The following is a 17,455-nucleotide window of genomic DNA, read 5'->3' on the forward strand; positions in this document are numbered from 1 at the left end:
TGGAAAACAATTCTAGGATATAAAAATATTTTCCCATGTTACTTCATAATATTATTGTTTAGAAGATGTAAAGTGTGACAAGCCGTACAAAAGTTTAGACATTGATGGACAAACATTGTCAACATTTTTTGTGGCTACGTGCTTGTTGGGTGTAACTAAGTGTGGTACACATCAAAAAAGTGTATAACTACATATACAATAACAAAGCTATTTGAGACTGATTTGGTGCTTGTTGAGCACAGTCGTTTCTTTTCAACTTAACATCAAACTTCTTGATCACAAAATGAAATCAACAAAGGAATTTATTCCTCCATCGTAATTCCCACATTTTTATTGCAGTTTGGCATCAACAGGCCAGACACACGCACACATACACACTTTGCAATAGTTTTTACATATTTCATAAATAGAGAACAGACGGTGTTCAGTGCAACAAAACTTGGCGACTGGTGGCTGATTGGCTACATACGGTAATTGAACCACAGAATTGAAAGGTGTGGTAGAAGGAAGAAGGAAGTTGCAATAAGCGTTCTTTTTTAACGTTGTCAAACTGCTACTGCAAAGCCGATCCGATTACTGCGACGGTCAAATTCAGTGTAGTAGCGGGCGATGAAGTTGGCTCCCAGAATCCAAATGGGACCTGTAGGGGGCGGCACATCCAAGCCCCTGAAGGTAACAATGCAGACGTCCCCCTCGATCTGGGATTGCTGGAGCCACAACAAATCTTCCGTGACTGACGGCATGCTATCAATTTGAACGACTCGGCATTCGCTAGCCAACTTACCCATAGGATGTAATCCTCGTACGTGAGGGAGTACTCGAGGCCACCGAGGTGAAAAGCAATACTTGGCAATGTCTTCACAGTGTCACAGCTGACTTTGTACTGATTGAAAACATCAGTTATGGTGCAATGATGGGCAGGGCATTCTAAAGGGCAAATGTTTTCAGCATGTAACTATTTTGGATGTGTAAAATCAAAAAAACTTACACCACTTTCATCCAGCTGCGCTCCGATGCTTTTCATCAGCGCAAACACGGAGGAGGCCGGGCCTGTGATGTAGGAGGAGCCTGTGTCGATCACAGCTGTGCAGCCTTCTGCACAAAATATGATTTCTGCTCCCACAGAAACACTAAAAGAGTGAATGAAAAATGAAGAGTCAAACAGATGTTATGTGTGGACTTTGTGCTGTATTGAGGTTATGAAAACATACCCTTTCATCACAACCTCCCACTTGCCCATCTCTCTGGTCTCCACGTAATTTAAGGTTCCAGTGTAGTAGTTTGGGTCTGTGCCTCCCAGAACCAGCTCTCCACCGGGGGAATGTTGGGGGTCCCTGAAACCAATGCACTCTCTTCCAGGATTTTTTTTTTTTTCAAATGTAGCATGTTATTTATCAACTTCCTTTCCGCAGCAAAAGTGTTTGAAATGTAATCTTTTGATCTTTCATTCCGACACGGACAGCGGTTGACGTCTTCTCTCGGCTTAGCAGAACTGAATCAAATACTTTCAAGTGTGACAAAACGTGGAGAGCAAGAATTATTTATTTATTTATTTTTATGATTAAGCCTGACCGTCCTCTTGGTTTTGGAGGGAAAAAAAATTCTAAGTGCAGTTTTTATTTATTCATTAACAGTATTACCAATTTTATTGTTATTACAGCCTGTTTTACTCAAACATGCAGATGCATGTCAAATATAATTGAATCGCATAATAAAAATTTGACTTTGGTGATATTTTAAGTTCGTCAGATGCCATTTCACACATTATTAGTTGGCTTCCCATCCACCCATTTTTATTAGAATTTTCAAGAAATGCAAAAATAAAACTGAATGGAAACGCCAGAAATTCAAGAAAGGGCCCAACATTTGCAAAAAAAGTTTTTACGCTTAGAGGGGGTGGATTTTTAAGCATATCGAATGAAGGAAAATATGAAATTTGGCAATGAAAATAATCAGTGGCGAGATATTACGTATATTACGTCGCAAAGCAATGTCGGACGATAAAATAAGGTATGTTTGGTGGGACGACAAAACAGAAATATTTTTGGAATTAATTAAAGAAGCGGATATTAATGCTATTTTAGATGGAAAACCGCAAAGAAACGCTAGGATTTATCACGAATTACAAAAGCAAATTCATACGACGTCATTGCGCGGCGCAGTAGCTTCCTGGTCTTTTAAATGACTGGTTGATCACATCTCTATGGTGTATAGCGCCACCTACAGCGGCGTAGTCCCCTCTCAATATTTGCAAAAGAAAAACTGATGGAAACGAGCAGAATTCGCTTGTCTGTTTTGCGCATTTTCAGCACTAAATTCTCTTGACAAAAATTCTAAACAATTGGATAGAAACCTGACTATTGTTAAGCCCTAATCCATTGTGATTGTGTCTGTATTTTTTCCCACCGAAAAACACCAAGTGGACCAATGGAAGGGAGAGTGGGTCCGTTGACCTCAACATACCTGCTGTAGTAAACAGAGAACACCTCCTCCTTGAGCACATGCTGAGACATGATGCGGTCAAACACTGGAGTGATACCGTCAATGGCTACATTGGGGTAACCCATCCCCAGGACACCGTCAAACTTTGCAAAGATGAAAGGCATGGCAGACAGGGAGGTCGCTTCAGCAAAAACCTGGACCACGGGGATTCCACCCACCTCCAAGAAAGAGATTGAGATGGAAGTCATTCTGACAGATATGCACTCTTCAGACCGCAGCTTTCATGAATAATGTGGCAATTCACAAACGGTGCTTTGAGATATCAAATAATTTTTCCGCAGATGTCAGAAAATTGCACTATAATATTGTACATTATATTTAAATATGATGTAAAGGTTGAAACAGTTTCTGCATCATGATTATTTCATTACAGCGCCCTCTAGTGTGCTTGATTAGGGCACCGGGCAGTAGTATAATTATATAATCGTAAGTCTAGGAATTATAAATTATATTACATAGGCCTCGCAGGAGGTTGACATGTTTCGCCGCCATCTTTGCTCTTCGGATACCCAAAGGAGAATAACTTCATTGCATTCTATTAGTTCACCACTAGATGGCACTAAGTCCTACACACTCTTCTTTAAAAAGATAATAAGAATAATTGCAATGCATTTCAGTGGGCGTCAATTTTTGCTAGTTCTGGGCCAGCACGCTCCCTCCCTATGGGGTCTTTGCACAAATCCACTAGTTCCTGAACTCAACACCAGACCTTTCCTGTCTTTCATGATTGGACAAATTGATTAATCCATATGTGTCTGGCCATTGTCGTCGTGGTTACTGAGGTCAGGCACACCTGGATTAATCAGTTTGTCCAATCATGAAAGACAGGAAATGAAGGAGTGGTACTGAGTTTTACTGAGTTGATTTGTGGAAAGAGCCCCCCCCCCCCCAGAATATTATTTTTCACAGGTCATATTTTTCACAGGTCATATTTATCACGTACTGTTGTCAAGTCATCATGATGGTTTTAAAAAAGATATGACAAAAGAACATTTTTATGGGAGATTTGCAAATTTCCCTTGCCAGGTTAAAATAAATGGTGTTAGATGTTCAACTTTCAGGCTCCCAACACAAATCAACATTCTGGAGAGCTGACCAATAGAATAACTTTTAGACATTTATATCTTTTTTTTTTCGTTTCCTCTTTTATGCTTGCTGATTGTCACGCTTGTGAATTTCCTTACAACTAGTGACCCCGACGTGACTAGCAGTTGTAAGGCGACGGAATGAGCGGGTCAAGAGCTGGAACGTAACTGACAGTTGACAAAGACTGTTGAAAGAATTACAAAAATGGCCGAAGAACAACAGTGACCTGGAAGGACAAGCACTGCCTGACACCTGTCACAGGTGGAACTAATTTGTAATGTGCAGCCGAAAAAGGGCGCTTGCCTTCTGGTCTGTACTCTCATGCTCACGGACAAACTACTCTGCAAACACCGGAGAGGCAGCCGGTAAGACTGTGATTAGAAACATTTGATTCAGCAAATCGTTTGTCTGCCTAGCTAGTGACAATTTTATTTTAGAAAACCTGACGAGGCGGGGGGGGGGTTGGTAAATATTTTTTTATATATTTTTTGCCCTGCAATTTGGTGCCCCCTCCACTAGATGGCGGCCTAGGTGACCGCCTAGTTAGCCTCTACCCTCGGCCGGTCGACCCTGGCAGTATCAGACGGTGGTACTTCATTTCATTTATATATATAGCGCTATTATATAGAGACGGCAAACTGATTTGAAGTGCGTGACATTTTGAAGAGGTAGAAATAGTTTCACGCACGGCGAATTCATAAGCTATTTAGCCCGGTTGAAAGCGGCAACAAGGTAAAGAACTGAAAGATTTTGACTGACTTTGACTCGATTTTTGTTTGTGTTTATCTTTTAAGTTTAGTTGACCTCACTTTATCTGTATGGAGGAAATGTGAACATGTCTGCGTGACAACGTCATTTTTTTTTTCTTCAGCTCTTACGGTTTGTTTGAGACAAAGGAAAGGAAATTCAAAGGAAACTTCGGACCACTTGTAAATCTTCATTATTCCACCTTACAAGGCCCTCAAAGCGCTCTACATTCCGCCACCCACATTATGTGGAATCACAACACAGGTTGCGGACTGTTACTCACCACAACCACATCCTCACTGAGGAATCCCCTGACGTTCCCTGAGGCGTACTGGATGGAAAATCCTGTTCCATTTTCCATGTAGGTGCGAGACATGGAGGCGTCATACCTGTTATGAGTAACTGAAAGGTCACAGTTCATTTGAGTCGACTGACGTTGCGGGAACCCAAATGCAAAACAAACGTTTCTCCTGCTACATGTGCGCGATACTTACAGCAGGCGGTGGAGAAAGGGGAGCAGCTTTGCGAGGGAATCCACAGGTTGGCTGAGCCCGTGTCAAATACCACGTTGAACATCTGAGCTGGAGAGCCGATGCTGATTTCTCCATAGTACTGTGTCTGTGTGAGGACAAATGGATGTTCATGCTGCAAAAATCCCATTTGGGCCATGAAATCCACCACTGACAGAATGACGCAGACAACAGGAATATTTCAAGTCAAAGGGTCAGCTCTTAATCTTGACATTTTAATGTCCGATCAAGAGAACAGATGCTATGAATTCCTTAAACACTGCGTGGACTCACATCCAAATAGTTTGTCAGAGGAGTGGGAGCCGTTCCATTGCTGAAGTCTTGCGCACTCATCTGTGCTAACTCCGTCAACACCTGCTCCACTGAAACCCCCATATCCCGCAGCGTCTCCCTGATAGACGGCATCTTCTTCAAGCTTATTCTGGAAGCAGAGGAGACAAGTGGGAAAGTCAACCCTTCTGAGGCACAAGAAAAACATCCCGGTGCTCATGGCTGCTGAAAGAACGCCTTTCCTTCATGTCATTTCTCTGGGGGTTTTTCAAGGCGGTGGCTAACATTGCAGTATGCAGACCCTTTTCAAAGAATTAGGGTTAGTTGTTGTTGTTTTACAGAATTCTGCTCCCTGTTAACAGCAAAGGCAAAGAAAGGGGAAGATGAATACGTTTCTCCACCAGTATTGTTCCCTTGGATGTAGTACATATACATAGTGAGAAGTGTTGTTAGTGTTGGATGCTAAATGGTGTGCTACATGCACAGTGGTCCTACATAGAAACAACCGTTATGCGATGGTAGGATATAGCACGAAATGAAAACCAAATGGTTCTAGGGATGGCTGACTATTGACACCAGCCTTATTTTAAGGTATCGGTACTGTTGACGGTGGCTGATACTGGTATTGGTCATCCGCTTGGGACCTTTTTATGACCAGGAACTAGAAAATTGCCATTATTTTCATGCAATTGAAGTCATTACGGAGCCCCTCTGGTGCCAGGGTATGAATTTTAGGTTTTGCTAATCTGTACCCACAGTTTAGCACGTCATTAAGAAACGAAGAACAGATGAAGATTAAACGGTATCGTGACGTCGTGTTGGAAAGGATACTGTTTAATAGCTCTCGGTGCTAAAACTGCCATAAAGTGAATACAAGAAGAAATACAAGGTGATTCTTTGAGTATGCCGCACCGACCAAAACAGATTGGTTGGGACAGGAAGCCCCACAGCAGCCGCCAAATTGTGACATTTGTTTTAAGACAGCAAAGGCTATTAATGCTAACATGTAATGTGTTAGTGCACATGAGCCGTGAAGCACTCTGACACTCGCCATAGATTTTCCTGTATCGGCAAACCTACAGGATCCCGTTCAACTTCCACAAGCGCTTCATCTGGCGGGAAGAATTGGTAAATTTGATGTAGGATTAGTTATGTATTCTACAAACAACGGATAACTCAAATGAGCAGGGACGCTGAAATTGGCTCTAGCTCCACTCTATCATCCTGTATTATAAAACCTTAACCGGAAATTGCATTTTCTGGCCTGAAGATGACAGTGTTTTCCCAGTTGTGCATTGGTGAAAACGCTGGTTTCCTCGTTGCCAACAGTTTAAAAAAACACTGATTTCAACTGCTCTCATTTCCACAAAATTAAAATGGCATGGAGTTTCTCACCATTTTTTAAATAAATCAAACTATATATTCGAGTGTTCTTATTCGTTTCTTATTGACTTGCTAAACTGTGGGTACAGATTAGGAGGGGGGAAAAAATCATACACTGGCACCAGAGGGGCTCCGTATCACATGGCTCATTGATGGAGAAGGAATTTACCAGAGCCAGCACATTTAATTTATTATAAAAACACGTCAAATATTTATTCTTTATTATTGTTTACGATGATCTAAGATGTTACTATTATCTACAATTCTATCTATATTTTTTATGGCATACATCTATCATTGAAAGCTTTCAACAATGGTCGCATCAAGTGATGGTTGGTCACACCACACAATATTTTCAATTCAAATAAAAGTTTTGAGGCTATCAATTGGCCATCTAAACAAAACAAGTTAACTAGCCACACAAGTGAAATTATAATAAATTCCATTTGTTGGACAAAATTAATATTATTTTTTTTCAGGTGATAAACCACATGATGTCCAAAAATAACCACAACATACCAGTTGCTAAAAGGCTAACTTTTTACATAGTTGTTAGAGAGTACAAACCAGATCTAACTATCTCTGAACTATCTTGTGGATGATACAAACTCTTGTCTATTTCAAAACGTCTTTCATGTCACACTGCATGCTAATTCATAAAATGGGCATCATCGGACAAACTGATCTGTCAATGACTCATATATAGATCTTTAAAAAAAAAAAAAAGATCTGTCAGTTTTTTTGTGGGGAACTTTGTCGTCGGTCTGAAAAGAAAATGGTATCGAACATCCCTAGTCTTTTTGGATGTTAATCCTTATATATTATCTAAGGAATTCCATATATAGAATCAGTTGCTATATAGAGTTGTGCTATATGGAATCCGGAGTGCAGTATAGAACCTGTGAATTGTAAAAGCACACAGGTACGGCCATATCCCACCTTTGCTGCTATAATTCTGCGGGACCTCGCATGCTACACCCTGGACTGATCATCAATTAATCAATGGGTGCTTTTGGAGTCAGTTGATCTGAATCAGTGGCAGCGGATGTCAAATCAAGAAGCGCTTACCTCTTCAAAGAGTGGCCTGTGCTCGTTGTCATCGCCACGGCAACCAAGCATGCCCAATAGGCCGTCGACGCTGCCATGGTAGGAAGGAAAAATGCCGAAGGCCACCGATAGATGATGGATGAAGACGATTGGATCCCCTTTTTTCGATTAATGGCGAGTCCCGCAAGTGAGGGAGCCGAAGCTTTGGCTGAGTTGTCGGACCATCCCAAGGGTTTTATACCCTCGCCGCACACAGGTGACAGGGATTCCCGATTGGGAGCCTTCCTAGAGACGAGCGCTTGAAAAAGAGTTGCGCTTCCACTGCCCCAGCCAACCCCCACCCCTGGCACTTCTCCATTGGTCACGTAGCCCCCACTGTGATAAACAGGTCCCAGTCAGATGTCTGCACTTTGACCTCATGGATCCCATTTAGGACAGAAAGCAGGGGGTTCACATGGAGCTGATTTTCACAGCTGTGCAAATTGCTACCATTTGAACGGACGTCAAGCGTTCAATGGATTCCGCTTCACTTCCAAGTTACTCCCAATTGACTGCTTTTTCTTCCCCACGTTTGAAGTGTATGTTTCCTTTACAACAGACAAATATGAAGAGTGAACATCTGCAAATGCTCCGCAAGGTTTTGATTGTGATTGTTGGCAAGTGAGCGTGGCGCATGGTGAGTGTATTATGATTTGGGATTGCGTGTCTTGCTGCGATGCACAGGCCAAACACGTCCAACACTTTTTCATTGCAGGCTCGCTCTCCGTGGATTCGAACCCTGGGAGGATTCCCACACTATCTGACCTGTCGGCCTGCAGTCATGTGTTCTTCGTACTGTACTGACCACCCAGTGGAGTAAGCAGATATGGGAGGGTTCTCAGCAGCCATGGCAGAGGTCAAAGGTTAGCCTCAAAAGAAAATAAGGTGACTGTGGGCAGACCTTCCAGGAGAAGATAGCGTGGCTGCGTGACGCACAAGACCGCGGCGGTAAGATTGACTAATCGCTTTTACTCGCAAAACGACGGAGGATTTTGTTCTATTCGATGGTGTGCAACAATTATAAAGATGTGATTATAGCCTCGATTTCAACTTTTTAATCATGGCTGGAGCATTCATTTCTATTAAATAACAAACATTCATCATAGAAAGATCAAATGCCAAAATCTTTTTGGCCAAGTATATTATTGTTCTGCAATGCACTAGAAGGTAAAACAAATGCATGTTTTTTTTCAAAACATTGAAAGTGCATTTCAACAACTTGAAATTGGCCACCTTAAATTTGTGGGTTGGAGTCTGTTCACAAATCTGCTTCTAATTTCTATCCCTTTAATTGCACCGGCTTGAAAATCACACTCTTTTGTTTGTGGAAGATGTATACCAATGGAAAGTGACAGATAATATATATAGATATACAGTATATGACACACACACACAATGTGATATAAGTTGGTGTACGTGTAGGCGAATTGAAAAACATTGCTTATTGAGACAACTTGCATTTGATTTAAAATGGAACCTTCTAATTTATTCGATTGAGTCCCAACACTATTTTTATTCCAAAGCAAACTCAGGGATGTGATTTTTCCGCTAATTCGCGGAATTCCGCTTCCCCCCCCCCCAAAAAAAAATTTAGATTATTTTTTTATTTGATTTTTTTTTATTTATTTTTTTTAGTAGTTCATTGTGTATGCACATGACTCCAACAGATAACATCTTCTGCTATAACAAAGACATTTGTGGTATGCTCTAATATGAGTTACTTTTCATTTGGTCATGATACAATTATTTGTTCATGAAATTTGAACCCCTCAACATTATTTATGTGTTAACTTAGTAATCACATTAGTTAGATATGATGATATTCTCAGTGATAGTTTTTAAAAGCAAAGGCAGTCCAATGTTTTTGAATGTGACTGATTTTGAGTTGACTAAAACTGCCATTTTATATGGGATAGTTCAATATACATTGAAAATTTATTCTGTTGTTTTGTCTATTTCTTTGTCATGTGAGTGCATTGAAAGTACTTAAAAGCACAGAAAACCCATGAGCTCCGAGACCCCCCGACTAAATTTTCAGATAATTTCACTTTGGTCAAATCACATCCCTGCAAACTACAGTGAAATGGAATACAGTAAGATATAGGCGAATTTCTGTGAGGTAGAGGTTGACCTTTGATATTAAAACAAATTAAAAAAAAATAAATAAAAAATGAGGGGGGGGGGGCATTTCAAAATGGCTTAGTAAAGGTATAACCCCCACCCCTCAAAAAAATACAATTATTATTTTATTTTTCTGTTTTTGTTTTAATCAAAGATCAAACTGTACTTGACAGAAATTCACCTATAAATAAAGATGACTTTAACTATATCATACGGGGAGGGGGCTAAACATGAGGGAACGCCGAATTCCATTTCACTCCCCACAAACATGGTTCCCAACCTTCTGACAACATTTGTCACACGCCACATTTTTACTTTGAAAATGCAAAATGAAGACTAAATAGACTCGTGCTGTACTCTAGCAGCACTCGTGGGTGCGTTTGGAAATGTGCTCCAAGCGCTGCATGGGCTTCACTTGATCGTTCCTTTTTCACATTGCCCCCAAAACGGAGCACAGTTCAGCCGGTTAAAGCAAAGTAAATAGTTGATTTCAGAACGCAGCACACTCTTCTTGCACGCAGACAAGGATTGTTGTATCTTAAAATACTTTTAACTTAACTACAATTTATTCTTAGTTGATTTTTTCTTCTTCTTTGTTCTTCAAAGAATTCAAAAATAGTAGGGATAGACCCATTATTGGCCAGGCCGATTATCTGCACCAGTATTCATCATTTGACGGAAATCGGCATCGGCCATTTTGAAGACTCATATGGGCAATAATAGAGCCATTAAAAAAAAAGTTAATCAATTTAAAAACATTTTTTTTTTACAATTTCAAATTTTTCTGAGATGCTGCTGCCCCTGGGAACCTCGGCACCCTCTGTTTTTGTTTGAAATTAAAACTAAGATAAGTAAAAATGTAATACCTCAGATATTTTGGAATACTTTATTTACTGTAGAAAACAATTGTTTAAGATTTGATTGAACTTTTGAAAACATGCCACTGCCCCAGGGAGATCCTGGAACTTTTTGTTACATTTTTAAAACAAAGATGTCTATTGACAGTTGTTTTTTTTAACTCCAATATTTTATGAACCCTTAAAATTGTTCAGTGAATATATGCTTTAAAATTCACCAAAAAATTAAGATCTGGAATTTGTATTTTTTTCAAATTTTGATGCTGATATTTTCCCTTTTAGTTAAAATGAATATCAGCTCCAAAAATCCGTAATAACTAAACCACGATGTAGTGAGGGACCACTGAAAACCGTCATAACGTCAAATGTGCTTACATATAATTTTTATCTAACCACATTTGATCAGTTTCATTTTTTATATATTTTTTTGCGCGAGTCAATTAACTCGCGCCAGCAGAATCGACAAGCCTGATCATTAACTCAGTACACAAATGATTATTTTAGTGTTCATTTTCAAACATGGACAAACAGCTCTGTGCAGTTCTTGGAACGAAATGATGTGAGTGAGAACTAAAACTGTCAAGGGTTTTGTTTCAAGTTGTTTCATCAAGTAAACATTGGCTAATGTAAGCTTGAATGTGAGCTTTTCCTTTTCTAACCCACAATTGGGGCCAATCTCACATTGGACATGTGACTTTTGACCCTCAAGCTAAATAGATACCAGCTCGCCATTTCCCACATTGCCGAGGGAGACCTTAACGTCACTCCTGTCTGGCCTAACACCCCTTGTGAGGCAATTCTGTTGGTGGCCATGGGAAAAAGTACAAGTTCAGGAAGGTTTTTTCTTTTCTTTTTTCTTGGAGCTGTTAGCATCAAGTGAAAAAACTATGTCACCACTGTTTTCATGTCTTTGACTTTGGAAATTGATCTTTGTTTAACTTCCAAGAAAGCAGAGATTTGGATAAGGATGATGATGACAAACACAGAATATATGTAGCTCCATCTGATATTTTCTTTTTCTTTTAAGTTATTAGTCATGATGGAGTGAAGTGAAGCCGATCTGTTAATGTTCTCAAACAAACAAACAAACAAACAAACAAACCACAAAATGTTCCATCGCAGCTGGCAAGACCAAGAAAATGTGAAACCTTTGTATGCAGCACTTATCTTGTGGTTGTTCACAGACCACACATTCTTCATATTGGAGACAATAGTTGTGATTGACTGTGCGCCATGAAATAATGCTGCATCGCGTTTGGCCAACAGGGGGCAGCATTGCATTTAAAAAGAACAACATTCAAGCACACGCGCCTCATGCGTATGATTAAGCTCATTTAAAGCACTTTGAAATCGCTTTTTAAATCTTCTTTTCACTGTATTTTCTTTTAGTAATCTTAAAATGAGAGCTACTGGGTTACTGATTACAACAGTGGCTGCCAGTTTTATACACACTTTGACTCAAATTACCATTAATCGGATGTTATTTTTTTTATCAACAATAATTATGTTCCTTTATGTGATGACACTGATCATGCTAATGATTTTCGCAATAATTAGTAAACAGATAATTATTGTTATGCAATACTTTATTTATTTCAGTGTTTACATTTGTCACGTGTCTGTCTCTCATAATTCAGCCTGCTGCATTCTGCATTGCTACCACATGGGGGAGGCAGAGGATAGGACAGGAATGGGAATACTTTGGCCTAACCTTTTGAGAAATGTATCTCTCTCTCTCTGCACCTTTTATTTGTATTCTCTGATCACTATCACCATGACAAATATATATTGCATTGAACTTGCTAGTTAATATTTGACTCTTCTGGTTTGATTGTTGACTCTTGATTTGCTCACCAGATTACTGCTTCTTATAAAACAAACACAGTGCTGAAGGCAGATTGTTACTGTGTGATCTCAACATCGAAAACATAAAATAAAAATAAAACAAAATAATATTTATTTTATGTCTTTTTAGATTGTTCCCTTCAAAGGATGTGTAATACTAATAACCCACAAGGTACACTATAGCTTCATAGCTGGACCATTTGTCATTATTATTTGATATGTGATACACCAGGCCAAGCCTCCAATGTCAATAGGTGAATCTATATTGTATATGTTGGTTGTTATAGGATTGAACCAATGAAGCAGCCATACAATGTTAAATGAACTAAACAAATGTAATCTTTCTTTGTCTGGGTGGGGATGTAGGGATATATGTATTGGGGTACAACCGATATGCATTTTTTGAGGCCAATACCAATTTTGGGCAGAAAAAAATACCAATTACTGATTAATCTGCTGATTATTTAGAAATATATACCATGCTTAAAATACCCCCCGATTCCCCAATTCCTTTTCAATGGGTATCACAAACTTTCGCTATTAAGATTATTATAGTTAATGTGTCAATATTAAAACCATTCTTACTTGTTTACAACTGCTGTAAAGCATTAACCTTTTATTTTATATACTTTAATCTTATTATCTTGTTATTTTCGCAAGTCTTGGGACTTACTGGGCTAACCTGGGACCACGGGGTTTGTATTTCGTGCCATGTCATGTGGAAATGTGTGTCACAAAAAAAAAAGTGTATATATATATATATATTTATATATTTATATATTTATATTCTTGGATGTTTTCATGCTTGAATTTTCAGAAAAGAAAGTCTTTGAATCCTTGAAATATCAACTTTAAATATAACTTGAAAGGACAATAACAAATAAAACAATAAGAAAGTGAAATAAGAATAGAATAAACTAAAATAATAGCAAGTGAAAAAGCAGTAAGAAAATACTGACTGACTGACGGCAGTGTGGTGCCGTGCATCACACTTGGAGTGAGTACAGAAGAAAGTTGCGATTTAATTCTATTCAAATACCTCGTTTTTCACACATTGGGAAGAATTTGTGTCTTTACATAGTGTTATCTCACCTGTGCGTTTGTGTTCCCACAGCATTTGTGTGTGGATTTTTGGCATTTGAAGGAAAAACGCCCCCAAAGTCGATGCTAACTTTCTGTTAGCATTTGAATGGGATTTTCCCTTCGCTTTTAGCATTATCGCTAGGCTAGCAATGTTTTAAAAACGAAACATGTTTTGTATTTAAATATACAGTGGATGTTATTCTTAACGTTGAGTGTTTAGTTTTACAGTTAACTGCAACTGTGGTGTCATTAAACAGCTTAAAGGACGCTTGAGGCACAACAGAATAACATAAGCTACACACTTGCTAGTTGCTAATGCTACGCAAGCAAAACGGTGCATTCAGTGTACTTTCACAGTGTTGGAAACGACGGCTTCCGATGTTGGTCGATAACGTTTTAAGGGGAAAATAATCGGCCATTTGGCTCAATTGGCCGATTGATTGAAGGATTATAATTGCCGAATGATTAATTGGTTGGGCCCTAATATGTAGGAATACCAAAACGTTGACATTGAAGCAACTCATTGAAATGAATTGATGTAATAATGAATGCAATGCAGCCACTAATAAGTCTGTATTTGGTAAGATTGAATACATTAATAAGACATTATTTTTTCCACACATTCATTGTTTTGGACAGTGGTTCTTAACCTGGTTCGATTGAACCCCAGAGTTTCGGTGAGTCAGTCTCAGGGGTTTGTGTGAGGTCAAAATAAACACCCGACTCATAGGATTTGTGATGATACGCTCTGCTTGGCCATCATTGGATGCAGGCGATCCGATCACATTTCTTTGCTTGTCCTATCTGTGCTGCAGGGAATTTGGTGCACTCAGTTGTCGACTTTTGACTGTTGTGATGGTACGTCGTGTGATTTCTTTATCATTGTAATCCTTCATACTACAAAGTAAAATGTGGAGCAAAAAAAAGAGTGGTCAGACGAATATGTGCAATATGAATTGACATGTATAATGCAACGTATGGTGTTCCTCAGGATTCAATGGTGGGGCCTCTGCTGTTTTCTTATGTATCTCAAAAAAAAAAAAAGCTGATGGCTTTCCTTTGACTAGATTTTAGTTATTTGAATCTTTAATCATGACAGATGCTACATGTCAGGACAACTTAACAAGTAGTCAAGCAAATGTGCATGTAAATTGTTGTTTTTCAGACAACAGCAGTTGGACCGACCGGTGGGCGAGATGAAAAACACAGCGGCAGTGTGGAAAACAGGCCGTTAGCCCCGCTGAGAAAGGGGCATGATAGGGGGAGCCAACGTGAAGTCAAATGGAGAACATCCCCATGCAGGCTGCGGTCGCTATACAAGACGCGGCAAGAAGCGTGCTGATCATTGGCATGACAAACAAAGAAGGTGAAAGTGGCACAGCTCATGATGAACCACGAGCATCTCGGCACTTAACATTGAGATGAAATGGGATGGAAAGCTGCCTTTCATTCATGCCTATTCAGGCCACTGCCCTCGTACCGTAACAGTGGCGGAGCTCCACTTTCTCGGCTGAAACGCTGAGACTTTTTGTTTTGCCTGCAGTGGCACTGGCACGCGTTTCTCACCCGACTTTCAGATCACAGAAGAAACAAACTTTATTATTACATTGCATTTACTTTTTTCAGACTTACAATCATTATTGTGTGTATGTAAGTAGTTGAAAAATGATTTCCTGCAATTACATTCAAACAAAAGTTATTATAAGTGTCCGATAAAATTCACATTCAGCATATCGAGTGACTCAATTGCAATAATGTGTACAAAGAATGTACACAAATGTTTACTCACTTAGCTTGAACGTTGGCAATGTAAGGTCTCAATTTAGATTTAGTAGTCCAAGTATGTAAACGGTTCAGTCTACGGTGGTTCTGAAACGTTTGACTAAAATTTCACTGAAAAAATTCTTAGCGCTCCAACTATCAAAATCATGACAAACATGACATTACAGTAATAATAAGCCCAAGTGTTTGTAAAAAGCGAGGCAGAAGCTTTATTTAAAAAAAAAAAAAAAAAAAAAGTATATTTAATATTATTCGATGACGCAGTATTATTATACAATTTTAACATTAACGCTGCGCTACACTATAAGAATAAAAAGCTTACAATTTTATTTGGACAAAGTTAAGTAGAAAGTTTTCAAATGCAGGAAATGAAAAGTCACCAGAAAATCTAAAGACTCAAAACACAAATGACCTGAAATAGGCCTTAAAAGTAAGAAATGTTTCCTGTCCACGTGACAGCCATTAATTATGTCTGATATTGAGTTTGATCCTGCAACCTCCACCAGCCTACAATCCCACATGTCCATTATTTATAAATACAAAGTCAAAGCTCTTGCGGTCGTCGGGATGATCGTCGGTCAGTGTTGAAAAGCCTTTGGAAGTTGGTGGGCGGGGCGTCGGCAGGCAAGGGGGCGGACGCAGGCGCCTCTCCCGCCACTCATCCTGCACGCCCGGCGCGCGGCTCGTGCACGGGATGAACTTGTGCTACCTGCTTAAAGGCGCCGCCGGTCCATCTCGAACAACTACTTGGATTTCCATTTCACTTGAACAAATACTTTGGCGGTGGATGGAGAAACCGTCACAAAGTGGACGATGCAAGAAACAAGCAGAGAGCGGATTCGACGCCACTGCGGCTCATCGGAGCGTGTTTGTTGAAAAGGACAACAATCCAGACAGCAAATGGGCTTGAAGCGTCAGGATGGCAGCGGCGTGCACCTGCAGCAGCTTGACTTGGTTCAGGACGCCAAATAAAAAAAAAAGCCTCCAACTTGGAATGGCGCACCGACATCGTGAACTTCTCCAAGTGTCGGAAGTTCCTCCGGGCCGCGCGTCGACTCGCTTGTAGCTCTCTGCGGGATTTCGCTTGAATCCGACTGAGCCAACATGTCAAAAGTCATCCAAAAGAAGAACCACTGGATCGGCAAAGTCAACGAGCGCGTGATCGTGCGCGACGCGCACGGCGAGCTGAACGTGGAGCTGCGCGGCGGGGCCGAACATGGACAGTTTGCTTACATCGGACGCGTCCGAGAGGATGCTGTCCTGGATCAGGGTGCGAAACTCAACGAGGGGGAGCTCATACTGGAGGTGGAGGGGCTGCCTGTGGCCGGATTACCCCTTTATGACGTCTTAACCCTCATCACCTGCACAAAAGGTCCCGTCGTCTTGAAGACTGTGCGTCAAGGTAAGACATTCAGAGTCACAACATTTATTGTCATTGTCACCAAAGAAAAAACAAACGTCCTTTGGAGCATCCATACAGCCGAGTTGTTAAAGTGCAAAAGCCCACAAAAAGAAATACCCATCAAATAAACAACATTATAGGACGTAGTACGACAAAAACTTAAGCGCAACTTAAGGTATTGTCATTAATAAAGTGCAGAGCAGAAATATTCAGATACCTGAGAATGACATCAGTGCAAAACCGGATCCTTTAGAACTAAGTAAGTAAAAAGGGTAAAAATGGATATTGAGTGACATTCTGCAACAATGCAAAGCGTTTCAAAGTTATTGTTGTTGGATGTTATTATGGTGTATAAAGGGGGGGGGGGGGCTGTGGATGCACACTCGGGATGTTGCTGTTCTTTGTTCTGTCAATTTGTGCTGATGGGAAGTGAGCGTCGCTGTTGTTGTTTGTCGGAGCCGGGCCCCTCTTGTGGCCAGCTGTCCTTATTTGCGCGGCTGCTCGCGTGCCGGATGACCCATCGGCCACGGTCTGCTGCATCCGCATCTGTCTTGGAGACGACAATGCAGAAGCTTTGTTTCCTCTGCCTCATGCCAGTTGTGTCTTTTTGTTACAACTCAACCCAACCCAAACGCGGACGTTCCGTGATTCCTTCCCGAAATTTGGACCTGAGGCGTTTGTGCACGCAGCGTGTCCTCGGGTTCCCACCCAAGACCCTCATTCAACACGCCAGCACAACATCTGATAAAGTGTGCGGTCTC

The 17,455-nt window shown here is 40.3% G+C and overlaps 2 protein-coding genes across 12 annotated transcripts in view; one reads left to right on the forward strand and one right to left on the reverse strand.

Annotated features, from left to right (window-relative positions):
* Positions 1–306: 306 nt before the first annotated feature.
* On the reverse strand, positions 307–7,663 carry ren (renin). Its single transcript, XM_077566655.1, has 9 exons — positions 7,587–7,663; positions 5,139–5,286; positions 4,830–4,953; positions 4,619–4,737; positions 2,464–2,660; positions 1,212–1,334; positions 989–1,130; positions 785–883; positions 307–707 (listed from the first exon to the last, which is right to left on the reverse strand). The coding sequence occupies exons 1-9, from the start codon at positions 7,661–7,663 to the stop codon at positions 546–548; spliced, it is 1,191 nt and encodes a 396-aa protein (XP_077422781.1). The 3' UTR covers positions 307–545.
* Positions 7,664–15,962: 8,299 nt separating this feature from the next.
* The window catches only part of LOC144052449 (membrane-associated guanylate kinase, WW and PDZ domain-containing protein 1-like), a 118,369-nt gene continuing 116,876 nt past the window's right edge, over positions 15,963–17,455 (forward strand). For 6 of the 11 annotated variants that reach the window (XM_077566522.1, XM_077566531.1, XM_077566539.1 and 3 more), the window contains exon 1: positions 15,972–16,694. In XM_077566522.1, coding sequence (XP_077422648.1) covers positions 16,397–16,694 — 298 coding nt within the window. In that variant the 5' untranslated portion in view covers positions 15,972–16,396. Of the gene's footprint in view, positions 16,695–17,455 lie in introns of all 11 variants that reach the window. The other 5 variants (XM_077566573.1, XM_077566606.1, XM_077566642.1 and 2 more) reach the window with 4 other exon arrangements.

This window comes from Vanacampus margaritifer, chromosome 1 (assembly GCF_051991255.1).
Source record: "Vanacampus margaritifer isolate UIUO_Vmar chromosome 1, RoL_Vmar_1.0, whole genome shotgun sequence".
In the NCBI taxonomy this organism is placed as follows: domain Eukaryota; kingdom Metazoa; phylum Chordata; class Actinopteri; order Syngnathiformes; family Syngnathidae; genus Vanacampus; species Vanacampus margaritifer.

Excerpts from the sequence above, each read along its gene's own strand:
- ren (XM_077566655.1), bottom strand. The coding sequence starts at position 7,663 with ATGGCAGCGTCGACGGCCTATTGGGCATGCTTGGTTGCCGTGGCGATG. Across the intron at positions 5,287-7,586 it reads ACAGGCCACTCTTTGAAGAG|AATAAGCTTGAAGAAGATGC; the intron begins GTAAGCGCTTCT and ends CTCTGCTTCCAG. Across the intron at positions 4,954-5,138 it reads CTCTGACAAACTATTTGGAT|ACACAGTACTATGGAGAAAT; the intron begins GTGAGTCCACGC and ends GTCCTCACACAG.